General features: G+C 37.7%; 1 protein-coding gene across 1 annotated transcript; it reads left to right on the top strand.

The window, feature by feature from the left end:
• The first annotated feature begins 104 nt into the window (after positions 1-104).
• On the top strand, positions 105-20,148 carry LOC143859264 (calcium-dependent protein kinase 20-like). The gene is made up of 7 exons (XM_077369973.1): positions 105-1,726; positions 14,575-14,718; positions 14,846-14,998; positions 15,322-15,437; positions 17,116-17,283; positions 19,437-19,658; positions 19,765-20,148. The coding sequence occupies exons 1-7, from the start codon at positions 853-855 to the stop codon at positions 19,891-19,893; spliced, it is 1,806 nt and encodes a 601-aa protein (XP_077226088.1). The 5' UTR covers positions 105-852; the 3' UTR covers positions 19,894-20,148.
• Positions 20,149-20,545: the final 397 nt, after the last annotated feature.

Raw genomic sequence — 20,545 nt, 5'->3', positions numbered from 1 at the left:
CTCTCTCTCTCTCTCTCTCTCTCTCTGAAATGAAAATGGCTTCCGCCCCTTTTTGAATAAATATAAAAATCAGAGGAAAGGAACCTCTCTCTCTCTCTCTCTCTCTCTCTCTCTCTCTCTCTACTAGAATCTCTCTCTCTCTCTCTCTACTAGGATCTCTCTTTCGTCTCTTCTTCCTTTGTTTTTCTTATTCTGTTTTTTATTTTTAGGGTTTTGGATCCAATCCATAAACAGATATTCTGAGAGGTATGTTTTACTCGTTAGAATCGTTGAATTCGACATAGGAATCGTTCAATATCGATCGGTTAGGGCATTTCTAGGGTTTTTTTAGCGCTTGGTATTTGATTATTTTGGGAAGGGTGAGTTTGGATCGGTTCGTTTCCCGATTTGATATTTTTTGTGTTGATGATTTAGGTCGCAGATTTGATTGCTCTGCGACAGTTGTGTTTAATTGTATTGATATATTTATTTTTGTTCTTTTTAATTTTTTTTTTTTTGACGGATTTCCTGTCATAATTCGTATGTCTGTAGAATTAGGGCTACAGATAAAAAAAAGGGGGGATTTTTTTGCTTAATTTATCGATTTTGGCATTGATTGCAGTTTAATCGTTGAGTTACGCTTTGTTTTTGCTCTAAGAGCTTCAATTTTTCAGCAAAATTAGTTATGGGATTGTCTTAATGTTTGTCACTGCCTTGTAATTTGGGGGAGTAAGGTTTTAATTGGTAGATTGTATTCTATTTATGCGGATTGAGAGAGAATTTGGATTTTTTATCTGTTAATGCGATCGATAAGACTAGATTTCAATGTCAAAAACCGAGAGAAAGTTTGGAAGGATTTGAGAGTGATTTCAGATGGGGAATACATGTGTAGGACCTAGTCTTTCGAAGAATGGGTTCTTGCAGTCGGTTTCGGCTGCGGTGTGGCGGGCTCGATCGCCTGATGAGATGCTCCCTCCTCCTAATGGAGAAGCATCAGTTGATGAATCTGTTACCCCCAAACCCAAACCGCCAGAAGAACCACTTCCCGTCCAAAACAAGCCTCCAGAGCCAGTTATGATGGTTGAAAATGAAGCTAAACCTGCCGAGCCAAAGGTGCCAGAGGAGCCAAAGGAGCCAAAGGAGTCAAAGGAGTCAAAGGAGTCAAAGGATCCAAAGGAGCCAAAGAAACCAAAGAAGCCTCATCATGTCAAGAGAGTTTCGAGCGCAGGGCTTCAGACAGATTCTGTATTGCAAAGGAAAACTGAAAATTTGAAGGAAATTTATAGTTTGGGTAGAAAACTTGGACAAGGGCAATTTGGTACAACTTATCTCTGTGTGGAAAAATCGACGGGGAAAGAGTATGCTTGCAAATCAATTGCAAAGAGGAAATTGACGACAGAAGAGGATGTTGAGGATGTGAGGAGGGAAATTCAGATAATGCATCATTTAACTGGTCACCCAAATGTTATTTCAATTACGGGTGCTTATGAGGATGCTGTGGCTGTTCATGTTGTTATGGAGTTGTGCGCTGGAGGTGAGCTCTTTGACAGAATTATTCAGAGAGGGCATTATACAGAAAGGAAGGCGGCTGAGCTAGCTCGAGTTATTGTTGGTGTTGTGGAAGTCTGCCATTCTTTAGGGGTTATGCATCGTGATCTTAAGCCAGAGAATTTTCTCTTTAGCAACCAAACGGAGGAGTCACCTCTCAAAACAATTGATTTTGGATTATCGATATTCTTTAGGCCAGGTATATGCTCAAAGCTTTCGTTATTGTTCATCTCAATAATCCTTATTATCCATTCTTTTACTTATCCTTTAGGATGGAAAGAAAATCATGCACCAAATGTTCTTATGATCTTTTTAGTTGTTAAACCTCCTGACCCAAGATGCTATCAGAAACTTTTTTCATAAACTAAGGTTAAGCATTCTTTTTATATTGGATACACACACAAGGACATAAATAACCTGAATTATTCAGACGTAATATACAATTTTACAAAGAGAGCCTTATCTGTTGCGAGTACTGTTATAAATTTTTTTGACTGTTTGATGATTTGATATTATTGCTCTTAACGTTTAGTATTTGTCTCATCACTTCAAATTGATACATAATAGCCACTTTATTAGAGATTTTTGTGCCCAGCTTAGGTTTCCTAGGCCGTGAGCTTTGTTTTCCAATAGAAAAAGGGCCAAAATCTGCTTATCATGGGTAGAAAGCGAAATTGGGAAAATGCTCTCAACAAAGAAAACATGTCCGCCGACAAGGATACGCCATTTTCTCTCTTCTGATTTTCACCCCAACATAATGCGCAATCAACGTGTGTTGACGGAAAGAGGCATTTTCCGCTTGGCATCCACAAGAAGTGGTTTGACTGAGTAGAGCCTAAAGGAAGAGAAGCAAAACCCAAAGACAGGGACGCTCTAAGGGTACATTACAATGACATTGAGAAAAAAGGAAGAAGAAAAGAAAAGAGAAAATAAAAATAAAAGAAAGCATAGATATACAACAAAAGAGAATCTACCACCAAACTATACACTTAATGTGGTAGGTGACATAATAACAAAATCTTCTCTCAACCAAGTCCCGTTTATCCTAAAGAGTCTTTCTTTAATGTGGTAGTTGACATAATAATAAAATCTTCTCTCAACCAAGTCCTGTTTGTCCTAAAGAGTCTTTCTCCATGTTAGCCAATCGCCAAACATGTTACATCTCAGTATCAAGTCCGCAAAACGCCATGGGAAGCAAATACTGTCTCACACTCATCTCATCTCAGTGAGGGACTGCTGAGACATGCAGATAGAGAGGTTTCCCATGCACCATTACATTGTAAACTTAGGTTTTGGACAAAGCTTTCATGTTCTCTTTGATGTGGTAGAAAGTTCTGTATGGACATGGCACACAGGTTTTGCCATGTGATGACAACAATTTATGGTCTTCCCAACTAGTGTTAGGATTAGACTTAGTCAATTTGAGCCTGATAGATTCTTTCGCCTTCTTCATGAAATTTTCTAAAGGATTCATTAGCTGACCCCAACTAGTTTGGGACAAAGGCTTAGTTGAGTTGAGTTGAGTAGAATGAGTTGGAACTTAGGGATCAGTTGTTGGATGAGCTTGATCCAGTTTTTATTACATGGGATGATCCTAGCCTCCTAGGGGTATGTGAGTATACTTGATCCTAGGGGTATGTGATTATACCTCATCGTAATTGAGTATAATTTGGTTCTTAAATGAGAGAAGGGGGACTCGGCATTCTTTTTGGGGTTTGTGGATATTTAGAGAAGTAAATTCCAATTTGAAAGTTACGTGCAAGATCAAGATTTTGATCATCCATTAGGTTGTAGTTAGGAAGGAGTTTTGAGATGTTATGGTACAAGAGCTACGATAGGGTTGGACGGAGATAATCAAAGTCTGAGGGAAGAGAGCATAAATGCTAGATGGATGGCGCATTTGTAGACATACACAAGCTTAATGTCGGCTGCAACACTTGTGATAATTTAGGTAGGGGTGCAACCCAGGTTGGGTTCAACCAGAAAAAAGGTCGGGTCGAGTTGGGTTGAGTTCGGGTGGGGTTCAAGTCGGGTTTTCCCAACTTGGGTTGAGTTCGGGTTGAGGGTTTGGGCTACCCGACCCGAGTGAAACCCGACATTTTTATCAAAATTTTGTTTTTGTAAGCTAAAAAACTCGGGTTGGGTCGGGTTGAACTCAGGTCGGGTCGATTTTGGGTTGAAAAAAGGGTTCCTCGGGTAGGGTTTGGGTTGGCCTCAACCTGACGCAACCCGACCCGAGTTGCACCCCTAAATTTAGGCCTCATAGGCTTAGGGTGTTTTTTGAAATGATAGGGGACAAGTTGTAAGAGGTTAACTTGGTCCATTAGGAATCGAATACTCAAATGAAGCTAAGGTCTATGCTCTTTTTACTGGCCTAGAATTTTTTGTGGTGACTTTTTGTGTAAGCTTTTAGTAGTGGAGAACATTGTTGTAAATTCGTTTCGTTTCGCCTAAAATGGGTGAAACTTTTCGGTTCCGTCCGAAAACCGGAACAAAATGGTTATAAATACCGCTTTGTTACAGATTTCCGTGGATTTCAAAAATTTCTGAAATCCAAAATTTTGTCCGAAACCGGATTTCGTCCGAAATTTGGAAATTTAGTTGTTTTTTCTTCTACTCTTCTTGTTTCTTGGTTCTTTTATCTTATTCTCTCATCTTCTTATGATTTACATGAAAATAAGGGAAAAAATAGTTTCAAGACCCAATTCTAAAAGGAAAAAAGTCAACTTATTAGTTCTAGTACAAAATTGTTCTAGTACAAAATTTGAAAAAATTGGACCGGGTCAAAATCCTAACTTCCAAACGATGGGGTATTTTTCCAATTTTAAAAATTCATAAATTCCTATGAAGCACGGGTACGGGGTGCGGGTACGACACGACATGTGTACGCGGGTACGTGATTTTCCAAAAAACCTGGGTGCGGGTACGCTAAATATAATAATATTTTTATTATTTTATTATATATTTATAAAGATTAAAAAAAATTAAAGAACAATCAAATTATAATTAACATCACCAAAATAACAAAATCTAATATTACTTCATATTGCATAAGTTTCATATTTCATAAGTTCCAACTTCAAGTACAAGATGTTACGATCACATCATTCATTAGATACAATGTCCGTCGCCTCATCTCTAATATCATCATCTACATCATCGGTAAAGACAACGGCATCCAAATCCGGCTCATTGAGTGAAAGGCTAGCAACTTCAAGCACCCCAATATCCTCAAAAGAATCCAATGAATCTCCACCTATGTCCCACATCTTCGTCTCTCCCTGTACATACTGTGGAGATCGTCTTGATAGAAGACGAAGATTACTATGAACAAAAATCAAGTCCTGAGCCCGTTGTGGAGTTATCTTGTTCCTTCTCAAAGAATGCACAAAGGAGTAAGTGTTCCAATTCCTCTCGGCACAAGATGAAGACGAAGGCTGCATAAGAAGCTTCAAAGCTAAGCTTTGAAGCATAGGAGTACATGTACCGTGGACAGCCCACCAATCATGAGGCTCTAAAGTAGCTCGGTCATTGATGGAATCAGCGTCATTGAATAATCCAGACTTCATAGAGAAGTGGGCAAACTCCACATTAGCCTTTGTGCGATCTGCTGAATTGGGAAAATACCTTTTGAGGCACTTTACCCTCTCTGCATAAATCTCTGTATCCTTATGTGGAGGAACACGATTTGAACCGGCACTAAGCCATTCTTCGCTGTAATACCTTCAAGAATAGAAAAAATAATTAGTTTCATGTTAAAAGTAGGAAAGGAAGTTCACAATGAAAATAACTATTGATCTAAATAAAACTTGAAGTCACCTAACCTTGGATTCAATGAATGAGCCAAGCAATGAAGCGAAGTGTTGCTCTTGTTCCAACGATAAAAAAGAATTTCTTGCACCACTTCATAAAGCTAGACTTCTTTCCTCTTTCCTTCCTTCTTATAGATTGCCGTCTTCACTTTCTCAATCATCGTGTCCCACATATCATAAACCAAATGAAGACAAGGCTTATCTGTGTCACACTCTCTAAGCATTTCATACATAGGAGATGTAAAAGAGAGTATGTAATCGATAGAATCCCACCAAATGTCATCCAACACCTTCTCTTTCCCAAACTTTGCTTTTCCTACATCATCCTCTCGATAGCAATTCCATTTGTCACTAATCACCATCGATTGTAGACCTTGCTTTAAGAGTTTAAATCTCTTAAGCATCACAATAACACTCACAAAGTGAGTCTCGGCAACGGAAAGCAACTTCAAACTATTGAAGTCGTTGAATATGGCTAATCTCATCGAATGATTCCTGATGAAATTCTTCACTAGCATGACATTTCCCTCAATATCCGAGATCCAACTACATTCTCCATAGGCAATTTGATTTACTTCTACATTCTTTGCCGCACAAATGTTCTTCAAAGCAAGATTGAGTGTGTGCACCACACACGGGGTCCAAAATATGGAAGGAAATTGAGCTTCAACAAGTTGTCCGGCCGCCTTGCAATTTGGAGCATTATCGGTAACTACCTGGACAACCTTATCATGTCCAACCTTGTTAATGACTTCCTTCAATAAGTTAGCAATGAAGTGCTTGTCCTTTATCTCCCTGAACAATCTATCCCCTTAAGAAACATAGGTCTACCTTTCGATACCGCCATGAAGTTAATGAGAGGCCTCTTCTGTGAGTCGCTCCATCCATTACTAACAATGCTCACGCCTTTCTCCCTCCACGTGTCTCTAATAGGTTGCAACAACCTATCAATATTATCCCTCTCTCTTTGAAGTAGAGTTGTCATAAGCAAGTTGTACCCCAGAGGCAAATAACCCGAAAGTGCATTGTTGGCGGCAAAAGTGTAGGAACTAGCATAGTATGGGTTCCTTGCTAAGTGAAAGGGCAAGCCATCGGAGTAAAACATCCGAACAATCTCGGCATGTAGTTGATCGCAAGCCGCCATATTGAATGCCTTTTCAATAGCTCTCCCACTCCCACTTGGACCACTTGTCTTCCTCCTCTTTAGATCAAAACTTGGAGAGACAAACATACTAGTGTAACCCAATGATCCACTACTCGATGATGGCGGCAATGACACTCTCTTGGGAGCATTTTGCTTCATATGCTCTTTGCATTCTTCCTCAAACCTTTGCATTAGAAGTAGATCACTTGCTTTCACTTTAGGACATGGTCCGATTCCTTGTCCCGCTATCTTCAATAAGTGCGCCCTAACCCTTGTGTAGGAGCTATTGAAACTCTTACTACAAAAATTGCATTGCCACCTCACATTCCCTCCACCCTTATAATCTTTATCAAATCTAGAGACATGCTTCCATAAAGGCTTCGACAAATCTTCTTCAGTAGAACTAGAAGACATAGGTGCGGCTTGGGCGGCATTACTATCACCGGATGAAGACATTCTAAAATCTATTAAACAACAAAAACAATTTTAGCACGCAACGTTGCAACCCAACAAACAAGGTTACAAGGCAACAACAATTTGTAATGCAATGCAATTGAGGAGTCTCAACACTCAACAAGTGAATTGTACATTTGTACCCAAAAAACAGAACAAGGCCTAAATGTAATGAGCCCCAAACAGATTTTTGGACTCAAAATTAAACAGAACAGGGCCTAACTGAACAAGTGAACATGGCCTAAAATGAACAGGGCATAAATCACTAAATGCAATGAGCCCCAAACAAATTTTTGGACTCAAAATTAAACAGAACAGGGCCTAACTGAGCAAGTGAGCAGGGCCTAAAATGAACTGGGCATATAATCAATAAATGTAATGAGCCCCAAACAGATTATTGGACTTAAAATTAAACAAAATTTTGAATCTAATAATCAGTTTTGAACTCTCAACACTTAAAAGTTATTGCATTTAAACAGATTATTGCACTCAAAAAAATTATTTCAGAATTATTGCAGAATTCCAACAAATTATTGCACAAACAATTGCATTTAAGCCCTCTTTGTTTTGGATTTTGAGAACAGATTGTGAGTCCGAAGCTGATTCTTGGACTCAAAATTCATCTCAACAGATTGTGAGTCCAATAATCAGCTTTTGAGTCACAATCTGTTCTCAAAATAAAAAACAAACAGGGCCCAATGTCATTTTCAGTCCAATAATTAGTTGTGGACTGAAAAAAAAAATAGGGAGAGAGAGAGTCAGAGAGGGAGAGAGTCAAAGAGAGAGAGAGAGAGAGAGACAGAGAGAGGTTAGAGAGAGAGAGGTCAGAGAGAGAGAGAGAGAGAGAGAGAGAGAGAGAGAGAGAGAGAGAGAGAGAGAGAGAGAAATACCTTTGAGAGAGGGGCGGAGGGGCGGAGAGCCGGAGAGAGAGCCGCGACCGGAGAGAGAGAGCCGGAGAGGGAGTTGAGTAGAGAGAGAGAGAGAGAGAGCAGCGTTAGGGACTTAGGGTTTGTTTAAGAAAACCCTTCGTTTTCTTTTTAAGTCTTTTAAAACCCCCCCTCCTTTTATTCCACACAACCCTATTAAATTAGTAAGAGTAACATACCCCCCCTCTTTTTACCTGAACACCCCCCAACTTTTTTTTAAAAATAAAACATCTGGTGTGTGTCGGGTTCGCACCCCAAACGTACCCGACACCCACCCAAAACCCAAAAACCGTATTTTTTTAAAACCCATCTTCGGGTGCGTACCCGGGACGTACCCGAGCGTACCCGTACCAGATATGCACCTGACACGGGTACGGGGAGCTTTTAGGGGTACCTGTGCTTCCTAGATAAATTCTATCATGTCCAAACATTATTAAATTTTAAAAGTGCAGTAAAAAAATCTCATAATATGGTCTCTAAATTTTTTTAATCTTGTCAAGCACTGGTCAACACATAGGTCAACATAGGCATTTCAGCTTATAGTGATTTTCCTTCAAGTAAATGTTGAATCTTTTACATATTTGGTTCATTTAATTGGTTCTTATATTTTTCTCACAATTTCTGTTTTTTTTTTCTTCATATTTTTAAGTATTAAAAAAAGGGAAAAATACACTTTAGACCCCCTGTGGTTTCTGACACATTCAACTTAGCCCCACAAGTTTAAAAAGTTACAAGTAGACCCCCTGTGGTTTCAAAACGTGACAAGTACACGCCCTTCGTCAACTGTCTGTCAGTTTAACCTGACGGAAAGACTAAAACTAACCATGGTTAATATTTTGAGGACATAAATACCCTCATTTGCAGAGGGATTAGGGTTACGCCATTTCCCACCGCCGCCGTCGCCCCTCCGGCCACCGCCTTCGTCGCCACCTTCGGCCACCGCTGCCGTCGCCATCTCCGGCAACCGCCGTCACCTCCACTACAGACAATCGAACCCCACCCGGTGGCTACATCAAACCCACATTTCAAGGAAAAAAGCTTCGATATAAACAAAAAAATAAAGCCCTAAAACATTAGGGTTTTTGTGCAAATCATTATAATGATGTGAATGAAGACAAATAAAACTCCTAAATGGAGGGTTTATGTTGATAAATCAACAAGGGTTTTATCAAACCCCAATATTTAGTTTTCAAGTATGAAAACCCTAATTTTCAGTTGGGGAAGACGAGGGCATTTTGGTATTTTCCCCCACGCCGCCAGCTCCATCCAGTTAAAAAAACCCAATGAAACCACAGGGGGTCTACCTGTAACTTTTTAAACTTTTGGGGTTAAGTTGAATGTGTTAGAAACCTTTTAAACTTTTGGGGTTAAGTTGAATGTGTCAGAAACCACAAGGGGTCTAAGTGTATTTTTCCCTTAAAAAAAATTTCCGTTGTCGTAGCAGAACAAAAAGTTTCGACCGAAATCGGAATAAAATGACCAAAACGTTCTATTCCGATCGCCAAAACGAAATGGTGACTGAAACAAAATTTACAACTAGGGTGGAAAATGTTTTATATTATGTAAAAGGTTGCTAGAGCGGGAAGCGGGGAGCGAAGGCTCTCAGGAAGGTGGGAAGCGTGAAGGGTCAGAGAATTTTTTTAATAATTGAATATTTAAAAAAATTAAAAAGATAAAAAATTACTAAAAAAATTATATGAAGTAATTATATGAACCAAATATTAAAAAAAAATACATTTTATTAAAAGATCCAACATTTACTTAAAGGAAATCACTATCAGCTGAAATGCAGCTGTGCTGACCAGTCTGTTGACTAGTGCATTGGCCAGTGCGTGACACGGTGACAAATTTTTAGAAACCAAATTACGAGATTTTTTATGACCTTTGAGATTTAATTATGTTTATGCATGATAGAATTTATGAATTTTTAAAATTGGAAAAATACGCTATCATTTGGAAGTTAAGATTTTGACCCGACCCGTTTTTTTCGAATTTTGTATTAGAATTGGAATGTTGCTTTTTATCCTTTTAGATTTGAGTCTTGAAACTATTTTTAATAGATTCAAATGGAGGGCATTCCCTAATTTACATGTAAATCTTAAGTAAATGGGCAATAAAAATAGTAAAGACATTTACTTGAAGAGGAAGAGAAGAGGGCCACCAAGAAGAGAAGAAGACCAGGAAGAGACAAAGGAGGGTAGATAGGAAACACGCTTCCCATACAGTGGGATATGCATTTCCCATAGAGTGGGAATCACGTTTCCCTAGAGTGGGAATTGCGTTTCTCACGTTTCCGAAATGGGATTCCCAAAAAATTGGGGAATTGAGAAGGTTCCCTTTTCCGAACTGAGTTTCGAGGAATCACGATTCCCTATTATGAGTAGAGATTCCTCCTCCTTTGGTTTTCACGCTGCCTATGAAGATAGGCCTGATCTCAAGGAGTCTAGCCCATGTAATTGATCATATTTTTAGACTTGATTAGAGGTATTCATGTCTCCTTTTGCATGTTTTGAGGGAAGCCAATGGGATAGCACATGCATTAGCAAAAGAGAATATGTCTATTAGAAAGGAGAAGAGAGAAGAGAAGCAAGGGAGGGATGAAGTTCCACTTCTATTTCATTCTAACATCAATCGGTTGAATGACCTATTTAAAAATTGTTACAAGCTATATATAATGAAAGGATTTAAGTACCCTCTGGCTCACAATTTAGAAAATTTCTAACAAAAGTTTGAACAATCACCTCAGGAAATATGTTTCCTTTAATCAATGTCTGTCTCTATTGCAACTTGATCTTGAGTCGGAATGCATTTGAGAGTCAAACTTTTATCTTCAATATTTTCATAGACCAAATGATGATAAATCCCAATATGATTTTGTGGGCATAAAAAATTGGATTTTTGAATCTTTTTTAAATTCTCTTTGAATGTCACAATGAAGACCTAAAACTAATGCATTAAATCTTCTCATGGACTCTCAAAAACACTGTGAATTGGAGGTCTCATAAAAGTAGGGGACCTTGAAGATTGAGTCATATCATTAACAAGTTTTACAACCTAACTAGAGAGAAGTAACCTTTAGTCATGTTTTAAGAGAGGTCAACGATACTGCTGATTCGTTGGACTACATGTCCTTGGGGAGCTCTTCATGAAGAAGAATCTCAGCCTGATCTGAAATCTGTGAGGACTGTTTTGAGGGAGATCTTGGAAAGGACAGTTTCATGTTGAAGTTGGTAGTTTTATATCTCATAGAAACTGGAAAATTGTGTTCATGTCATTATTGATGTGACTGACATGTTATGTTCCTTAACACGTATCGAATCTTATCCTTTTTAAGTGCACATTTGAATTGTAGTTTTGGGTTGAGCATGAAGATGCACAATCCAAGCCTCTGACTATTTGTCACAAGACTTTCATAATGCACATGCAGTTGACATATCGTGAACTTGAATGAGTATCCCTGTAGAAACTGTCAAGTTTGTCCATGTTATAATAAGTTGAACCCTTGCAATCTAAGCTTCAAAATTAGGAATTTTCTCCCAAGATGTTCTCTACTTCCCTGCAATATTTTGTGCATATTTAGATGTTGTAATTGAGTAGATGTTTAGATGGTTAAAGATTCCTTATCCACAATCAATGGGTTAAGTCTAACCTTTTGAGTCGAGGAAATTTTCATGTGGAAGTTTACTATGAACAACTTGGGAAGAAGGAAAAAGAGAGTTAGAGACATCCATGAGGATCAAAAGTCAAAACAGATAGAGTAAACAAAAGGGGCATAGAAAAGTAGATTGTCCGTGACTCGAAGGATTGGAGGAGGATGAAGAAATAGGTGGTGAGAGCTTGTATGCCAAAAGGGTTTATGGTTTTATGAATAAAAAGGGGGAAAGCGTCGTGAGTGGAGAGAGATTTAAGTCACGCTGAGAAATTGATGAGCTTTTGTGAAAATAAATGAGATTGCTAAATTGATTCTATTTAAGTTGTGACATATGCTAATGTGATCCTATTTATTAAGTGAAGGTTGGCCCACTTTTAAGTTGAGGCTAGCTAACATGCTGCACTTAAACATGAGTGCAAGTTGGCAAGAGGGCTAGGAAAATGTTGTTACCAAGAAGGCTATGAAATTGAGAGATTTTGAAAAATAGGTAGTTAATATAGACATTGCCTTGCTAACATGCTGCATGTAAACATGAGTGCAAGTTAGCAAGATGGCTAAGAAATTGATGTTGCCAAGAAGGCTAGGAAATTGAGAGAATTTTTGATAAAATGGGTCTTAATATAGACATTGCTATGACTAAATTTTTTAACCAAAATGTTAAGAAAATGGAAAACACAAAAAAGCATGCTACATGTGTTACCATTTGGTCCATTTCATAGTATATTTAAGCTGGGCAATCAAAGACGATTATCTAGTCCAAGTAGATCGGTTGGATTAATTATTTGGAAAACTAAAGCCATGACCGAGACAATCAAAAGGAACGGGGCTCAAGGGGGTAAAAAGTCGCAAATCTCTAATGCCGTTCCGTTCTATAAGATTGTCCAATTCACCTCCCGTCGTCGGACAATTACCTTGAAAAGTCTCTCTGATTTTTACCTCATTTGAATCTTAAATTCCTATTGGCCCAGAGAATGCCGACTTAGTGGAGCCATTTTCATCTCTAAGGATTCCCTCGATTCTTGATGGCCTAGGATTACCCAAGTTGGAGCCATCAAAATTAAACTTCATTTAACCCAGCTCAGTAATAAGACTACCAGGTGAACGAGAGAGGCAACCCTGTCCACTTCCCTATCAAAGAAATTTCGCCTAAATTCATTCTCCAAGAAATCGTATCTCCTTTCCTCTCAAAGCAGTCCTGCACAAATGCCTCGCCATTCAAGGACGCCCTAAAGAGGTTTGAGAACTGAACCATAAGAGGCTCATGCGAACACCATTTGTTGCTCCAGAATTTCACTTTGTCTCTGCTATAAACTCTATCTGCTGCTTTCTTGAAATTTGAAATTCTGCCCCAATATGTCCCTCCAAACCGTGAGTGCTTTGGGACTAAATTTGTCATCCGATATCCAATTGCCAGGTCTTGAGCCATACTTTTTGTCAATTACGTTTGTCCAGAGATGGCTTCTTTCCTCACCAAACCTCTACAACCACTTTCTAAGAAGGGCTTTATTAACTTATCGCAATCTACGTATCCCAATCCTGCCAAATTTTATAGGTTTGCAGACTTCCTTACAACTGCTCCCATAAGAAATTCATTTGGATCTGCTCAATCCTTTTTGATAACACTAATGGGGCATCTGAAGAGGGATACATGGTAAATGGAAATGTTGGTCAACACTGCTTTTATTGAAGTGATTCTTCCCCCAAGTGATATGAAGTTCTGCTTCCAGGTAGAGAGTCTTTTGTCTACCTTTTCCACTATGGGATCCCTAAACCAAGAGGAAGACCCAGATATGGTATGGAACTCTTTAATCGAGCACCCAAGGAGGTTCACCAATCTAATTTTCTCTGCTAATTCCAGATGGATACCCAACAACGTCGATTTATTAAACTTAGATCTTTGACCAGTCACCACTTTACAACACCACAAAATAGATTTGAGCTTTAGGATTTTATCATCGTCTGCCTTGCTAATGATTAAAGTGTCATCAACGAATAAGGTAGGAGATGAGGCCAATCATGGAGAATAAGAAGATGATGCTGCGAGCGACATTATACACCCCCACATTTTGGGTTAGAAACATGCATCCTGGATATACACCCCCACCCAACCAATGCTGTCAGTATGTTACTGGTTTAAAATACTATTATGAGCTTGGGATCTGTGAATTTTTACACCCATTTTCTTTTTCTCTTCTTATATGCTGTACCTACATGTAGTATTGTACAGTATGTACAGTGAACAACATTTTTGAAGAAGGTAATCTCTTACATATTATATACTAGATTTTGGTATTGAGTATTAGAAATAAGGGAGTATAAATTACCAACGTAGGAACAATGTTGGTTCTTGGTCTTAGCGATAGGATATAAGATATTATAAATTTATGGAGCATTAATTATGAGAACCCCAACTGTACTCATTACTTTTAGTCTTTGTTTTTTTTTTTTTTGAATAAAGTACTTTTAGTCTTTGTTCTTCATTTTTATTTTTATTTTTTGATCAAGCAAAACTTAAAATTGGTTTAGATCTGTTTTCTTTTTAATATATTGGTTGGTTTTGGAAAAATCGCCTCTGAGATCTACCTATATGAGAAATTATATGGTGGCCGACCGTGAAGTCCTGCCAAGGTGGTACGTCAGACGTACCGCCCTTGATATTTGATCCAACAGCAACCTCTTAAAGAGTGGGCTGCTGTTGGATCAAATATCAAGGGTGGTACCATTTTGACGGTACTTGACGATCAAGCACCATATAAAATCTCTATTTATACCTACACATATATCAAGTTCTGTGTAGCGTGTTGTTACTCAGCATATGGTACATCTTCCATGCATTTCAAGAACAAAGAGGTCATTCTTTTTGGAAACAGCATTCTTATAATTGCCATTATAATTGCCATTAAAAAAAAACAAAAAAAACAGCACTCTGATAATTGTTTTCACATCGTTAACCATTTGATTCTTAATAGTTAATACCATCATTAGAATTTTTCTTTGCTATGCCATATGTTTGTGTCCTCTTCTATTGCTGATTAGGAATTGACAGTTCTTTCCTTTCAGGGGATACATTCACTGATGTGGTTGGGAGCCCTTACTATGTTGCACCGGAAGTACTTCGAAAGCGCTATGGTCCAGAAGCTGATGTTTGGAGTGCTGGAGTAATCATTTACATTCTATTAAGTGGGGTCCCCCCATTTTGGGCCGGTGAGAATATCATTGCACATTCATTGCTCCCATGCCTTTATATCTATTCTCTTTGCATGTTCCTCCAGGTGATGTGATTCTAGTAATAGCAACTAACTGTTAGCTTTTGATATGTATGATGACCCAGAAACCGAGCAAGGAATATTTGAACAGGTTTTAAATGGGGACCTTGACTTCTCATCAGATCCATGGCCTAGTATCTCTGAAAGTGCAAAAGATTTAGTGAGGAGAATGCTTGTTAGAGATCCCAAAAGCCGTCTAAGGGCCCATGAAGTTCTGTGTGAGTTTCTCTTTTACTATATTTCTGTCTTTTTTTTAGTGATTACTATATTTCTATGTCAATTGCCCAAAAGCTACATATTAGATAAGTTTCAAACATTTCGGATGCTTTATTTAGTAGGTTGAGAGAATATAACTGCCAAATGGATAGACCATTTGACCATCTAGGAGTTCTTTTTCTTTTCTTCTTTCGAGCACATAACATGTATTCAAAACATTTGGATATTTTCAAATTTGCTATTTTTCTAGAGAACCATATGCATCATATTTTCTTTTAGAAAATCTAACCCCACTGTATTAACACGTCATTGTGTCTTCATGCAGGCCACCCTTGGGTTCAAGTTGACGGTGTGGCTCCAGATAAGCCTCTCGATTCTGCAGTTCTTACTCGCATGAAACAATTTTCTGCTATGAACAAATTTAAGAAAATGGCACTCAGAGTAAGTTTTGTGATTCCTCAAAGTGTACGTAACGTTTTTTTGTTAGGTAAGCAGGGATTGAACTGCGACCTCAAGGTCGAGATACAGAGCCTCAATCAATTGATCTGCAGGCCCAACTCCAAGTTTATGTAACTTGAACGAAGGGTATCAAACATTGTCAATCCATTTTAATACTAAATATATTTAATGCAAATTAAGTGCATATAATATTTTGTGTATCTAAGATGAGTAAAGAATGTAGCTAAGTGTACAATGATATGGGAAAAGTGTTTGTGAGCTAGAGCTCATATAAGCTTTATATGAGCTAGAGCTCACAAACATAGGGGGGCGACATTGTTTGGATGATCCAAAGCATTCATTGATAGGCCCTCATATGGATGGGGTGTGCCCAAAAAATCAGCTTCATAGGATCATCCTAACCCTTCCATTTGTGGAGGTTAAAATGGGCAAATTTATGGAGATTTATACCTGTCCATTTTAACCTCCACAAATGGAAGGGTTAGGATGATCCTATGAAGTTGATTTTTTTGGGCACATCCTATCTATATGAGGGCCTATCAAATGAATACTTTGGATCATCCAAACAATGTGGCCCCCCCTATATTTGTGAGCTCCAGCTCATATAAGCTTATATGAGCTCTAGCTCAGAAACAAATTTAAGAAAATGGCACTCAGAGTAAGTTTTGTGATGCCTCAAAGTGTACATAACGTTTTTTTGTTAGGTAAGCAGGGATTGAACTGCGACCTCAAGGTCGTGATACAGAGCCTCTATCAATTGATCTGCAGGCCCAACTCCAAGTTTATGTAACTTGAACGAAGGGTATCAAACATTGTGAATCCATTTGAATACTAAATATATTTAATGCAAATTAAGTGCATATAATATTTTGTGTATCTAAGATAAGTAAAGAATGCAGCTAAGTGTACAATAATATAAACAAAATATATTCATGAATTTTTTAACACAGTAAATCAAGTTTCTCCTTGATCAATTAGCGGCTATATGCATGTTTGGCTCCCTCTTTTAACAGTTGTGTTGAAGGATCTAATTAGTTAATTCTAGAATAATTTGTGTCAATCATGTCGTTGCATGGAGAAAGCGTCACCATTTATTTATTTTGTACTTAACAATTAACAAGCACTCACATTTTTTATGAAAATTTTGCTAAACATAGTCATATACACTGTAAGGTACATATCAGGAAAAACTCAAGTTATTTTTTCTTACTTTGCCTATAATGATTTACCGTAATGTTTCTCTATCTTTCTAGGATTTTCTTTCTTTATGGTTTGCTATTATAGACTAGTAATACGATAAAATAAATTAATAATACATATTTCATGAGATCATATAAAATAAATTAACAGTACATCTAGCCCTATTGGGAGCCTCGTGCACTGGGCCGCCCATGAGATCATACAAATGTCCGGCCATGTCAACAAGTTGGGGTTTTCCAGGGTTTCTGTGCCGATCCCTGGTGTTTGTGTCTGCATCTAAATTATTCTACCAATACTGTGGATATCTAAGGTCATCACAGTCACTTGAATTCTTCTCCATATGCATGATTCAGGTTATCATGGTAATGGGTTGGACTTCCATTACACAGTAAAAGTTCTGAATTTTATAATCTGTTACAGATTTGCTAATTTGTAAATGAAATGTCTGTGTTCTTTATAGGTTATCGCTGAGAGCCTATCTGTAGAAGAAATTGCTGGCCTAAAGGAATTGTTCAAGATGATAGACTCGGACAATAGTGGCCAAATCACTTTTGAAGAGCTCAAGGCTGGCTTGAAAAGAGTGGGTGCTACTCTTACGGAGTCTGAAATTCATGCTCTGATGGAAGCAGTGAGTGTCGGTTCGAGTTCAGTTTTGAGTATTTTAAGTATCATTTACAAGTCAATGGTTGACATTTTTGTGATGTTAAAAGATGAAGTGTGATCTTAACCGACTAACATCATTTCATCAAGGTTTCGGTTTTCTCAGTTGGACCTACTAAACCAAACAAAAGATAAGAAAGAAATAAAATAAGGAAAGTGAATTATCTCATCTTGTAGGCAAATTATGGTTAAGGAAACTGAGACTAATGGAATAAGGAAAGTGAATTATCTCATCTTGTAGGCAAATTATGGTTAAGGAAACTGAGACTTTGATACCCATTTGGTAAGATGGACAAAGTTAAACTGACTCTCTTTGAAAAATGAGTTAAATATCCTGACTTTTCTGCATTTTTACCTATAAATCCGTAATCTGTAAAATATTTACTGATTAGTCATTGATCATGATTTAACCAGTAAGTCCCTATTTACATCAACATATATTAGAAACTAAACTCTTTTTTGACAAAAATTACCTTCGAGTAACTCTAATAGATTGACTTCTTTGCCCAAAAGTTTCTTTTTTGTATCCCTGTGAAGCTACACTTGTTTTTACGTATGAGAAATGCTAACCCTAAATTTTTTGGCAAGAAGTCATGATTTTAGAAGTGTTTGAAGGGCATTTTTGTCAAAAACAGCTTGGTATGGTATTTAGGGACTTTTTGGAAACACATTTTAAAAGGTTAAAGTTTTTTGGCCATTTCATAATTTTCAATGACCAAATGAGAAATATTTTCAGATTAGGGTTTTATAGGCAAAAACCCCTTGTGTTACGACATTGACACTTTGCACTCTGTTCTTTGTTCTCAAGATCACGGATTCCTTTATGGAGTTTGTGATTTCTTTCAAGCCATAGATACCAAACTACGGTGGATTCTCTAGGATCCTAATAATCCTAGGAGGCTAATTTTATTTTACTATTTAGATCTCTGTTTCAAGACTCCCCAAGTCAATCATAGGCTTAACTGAGTTCACTGTCTTTTACCTTGGCTGAATCCTTTGACTTGCCCGAGTGAGTTCATGAAAAGTTGATCACATCAATCATTGACTTGCCCGAGTCGACTCCCTTTTACCTTGGCCAAGTTCTCATCCGAACCTGAGTTCTGAAAAATTGGAGATATTAGAGGATATTGCTTTTTTTCCCATGAAGAAACAAATAAGGTTTTGCTTCTGTTTTGGGAGGTTTTCTATTTGTGTATCATCATCACTTTACTGCAAAAATCCTGTGGATGGTTGTTTTGTTTGTTAAGCTTTTTGGCCATTTCATAATTTGAAATGATTAATTGAGAAATATTTTGCAGGTTAGCGATTTATAGCAAAACTCCCTTTCCATAATGGCATAGTCCTTTTGTTATTGGCCTTATGGCTGTGTGGCAGATGTCACCTTTGTTCTTTATTCTCAGGATCATTTATTTCTTTTTAGAGTTTGTGATTTGTTTCAAACCATAAATATCAAACTACTCCATGGGAGTAGGAGCTTATGTTATTTGATTGCTCAGATATTAAATGATATTGCTTTTTTACCACTAACAAAGAAACAAGGTTTGAATCATTCAAAAAAGAAAAAGAAAAAAGAAACAAGGATTTACTTATGTTTTGTATTTGCATATCATCACCTTCATTGCAAAAAATCATGTGGATGTTTCTTTGTTTTGCATGTCGTCTATTTTCACTGAGCCATGGAAATGTTCATAATTTTATTTTGTAGAATGGTCTGGAAAAACCAACAGGAAAAAAAATCTGGAACGCCAACAAAAAATACTTTGCGGAGCTTGTGTAAAACTCGCTATAGGTGAACCTTATCACTTTCCAATGAATATCGGATGGTGACACATAGCTGGGCCTACTTGTGTTGCCTTTCTAGGATGTAGTAGGATCATATGGATCATTTCCAATGACCATCTGATCAAGGTATTGGCTCACCACGGCAAACTTACACTCCGCAGAATTTATAGACTGCCAAACTTTCACTGAGAATATTTTCTTTGCTGTCACGCTTCATTGAATGTCTTATGTTGCTCTTACTAGTTTCATAGTAAGAAAAACCATTATTCATACTTATAAACTACAGTTTGTCCACCTCATGTCTTGTTATTCTTATGCTTGCTGTTGAATGAACTGCAGGCAGATGTTGACAGAAGTGGAACAATAGACTACGGGGAGTTCATAGCTGCGACTTTACATCAAAATAAGATCGAACGGGACCATTTATTTGCGGCTTTCACATATTTCGACAAAGATGGAAGTGGGTACATCACACCAGATGAGCTCCAGCAGGCCTGTGAGGAGTTTGGTATAGAAGATGTCCAACTTGAAGAAATGATAAGAGAAGTGGATCAGGATAATGTAAGTAGTTTGTTTCTTTTAATTACCCTCTTTATCAAATTGGATTTTTAGGTTTTCAAATCGGAGAGGATATGGGATGGTCTTATTGCATTTCTATTGTTTCCAGGATGGACGCATAGACTACAACGAGTTTGTGGAGATGATGCAGAAAGGAAATGCCGGTTTTGGCAAGATAGGCCTACAAAATAGTTACAGCATTGGTTTGAGGGAGGCATTAAAGCTTGGTTCACACTGAAAGCGGTGAGATTTCTTTTCCTTTTTCTCATTAACTTATAGTATTGGAATTGCATACGAGTTGTAAAGATCCACTGTTGCTCATAGAAAGCAATATCTGGCCAAATTTAGTGTCCACACATTGTATTTACATAGTTTTCCTGTGGTCGATTTTGAACGAAAAAGATTATGTATTCATCTTCATTTTCTTGCATAATACTGCCCTTCTATAACTTGTTCTTTTTTCGCATTAAACAGAGATTTTATATTCTGTGCTCATGAAGTCCAGTTTTTTCAAAATGTAAAGCGGGGCCCACTTCATAGGATAATCCAAACTGTTCATTTGTTGGGTCATATCGTAAGTAGGTTGTACCCCGTAAAAATGTGTTCAAAGCAATGAGAAAAATTAAGACAGAGATGCATGCTTCCTTGATGATTCCAAGAATTTGAGCAAGAAATCAAAGTTCGGACATGGTGACAGGAGTTGAGCTGGGAAAGCAAGCTGACTTATCTTGCATACTTCCTCATTCTTTGTTCTGTGAACACTCACAAGTGCACAATTGTCTGGGTATTTATAAACACTTCCAAACAATGGTTACCTTCAGTTCTCGTCAAGTCTGGAAATTACAGAGACGGAGACACTACAAGTACACCATTGTTTAGCCCAATTGCTT

This window comes from Tasmannia lanceolata, unplaced genomic scaffold (genome assembly GCF_043159265.1).
Source record: "Tasmannia lanceolata isolate RefF3 unplaced genomic scaffold, GAP_Taslan_0.1 ptg000029l, whole genome shotgun sequence".
NCBI lineage: Eukaryota > Viridiplantae > Streptophyta > Magnoliopsida > Canellales > Winteraceae > Tasmannia > Tasmannia lanceolata.
The sequence above is the reverse complement of the archived record's forward strand: the minus strand, read 5'-3'. Positions and strand labels throughout refer to the sequence as shown.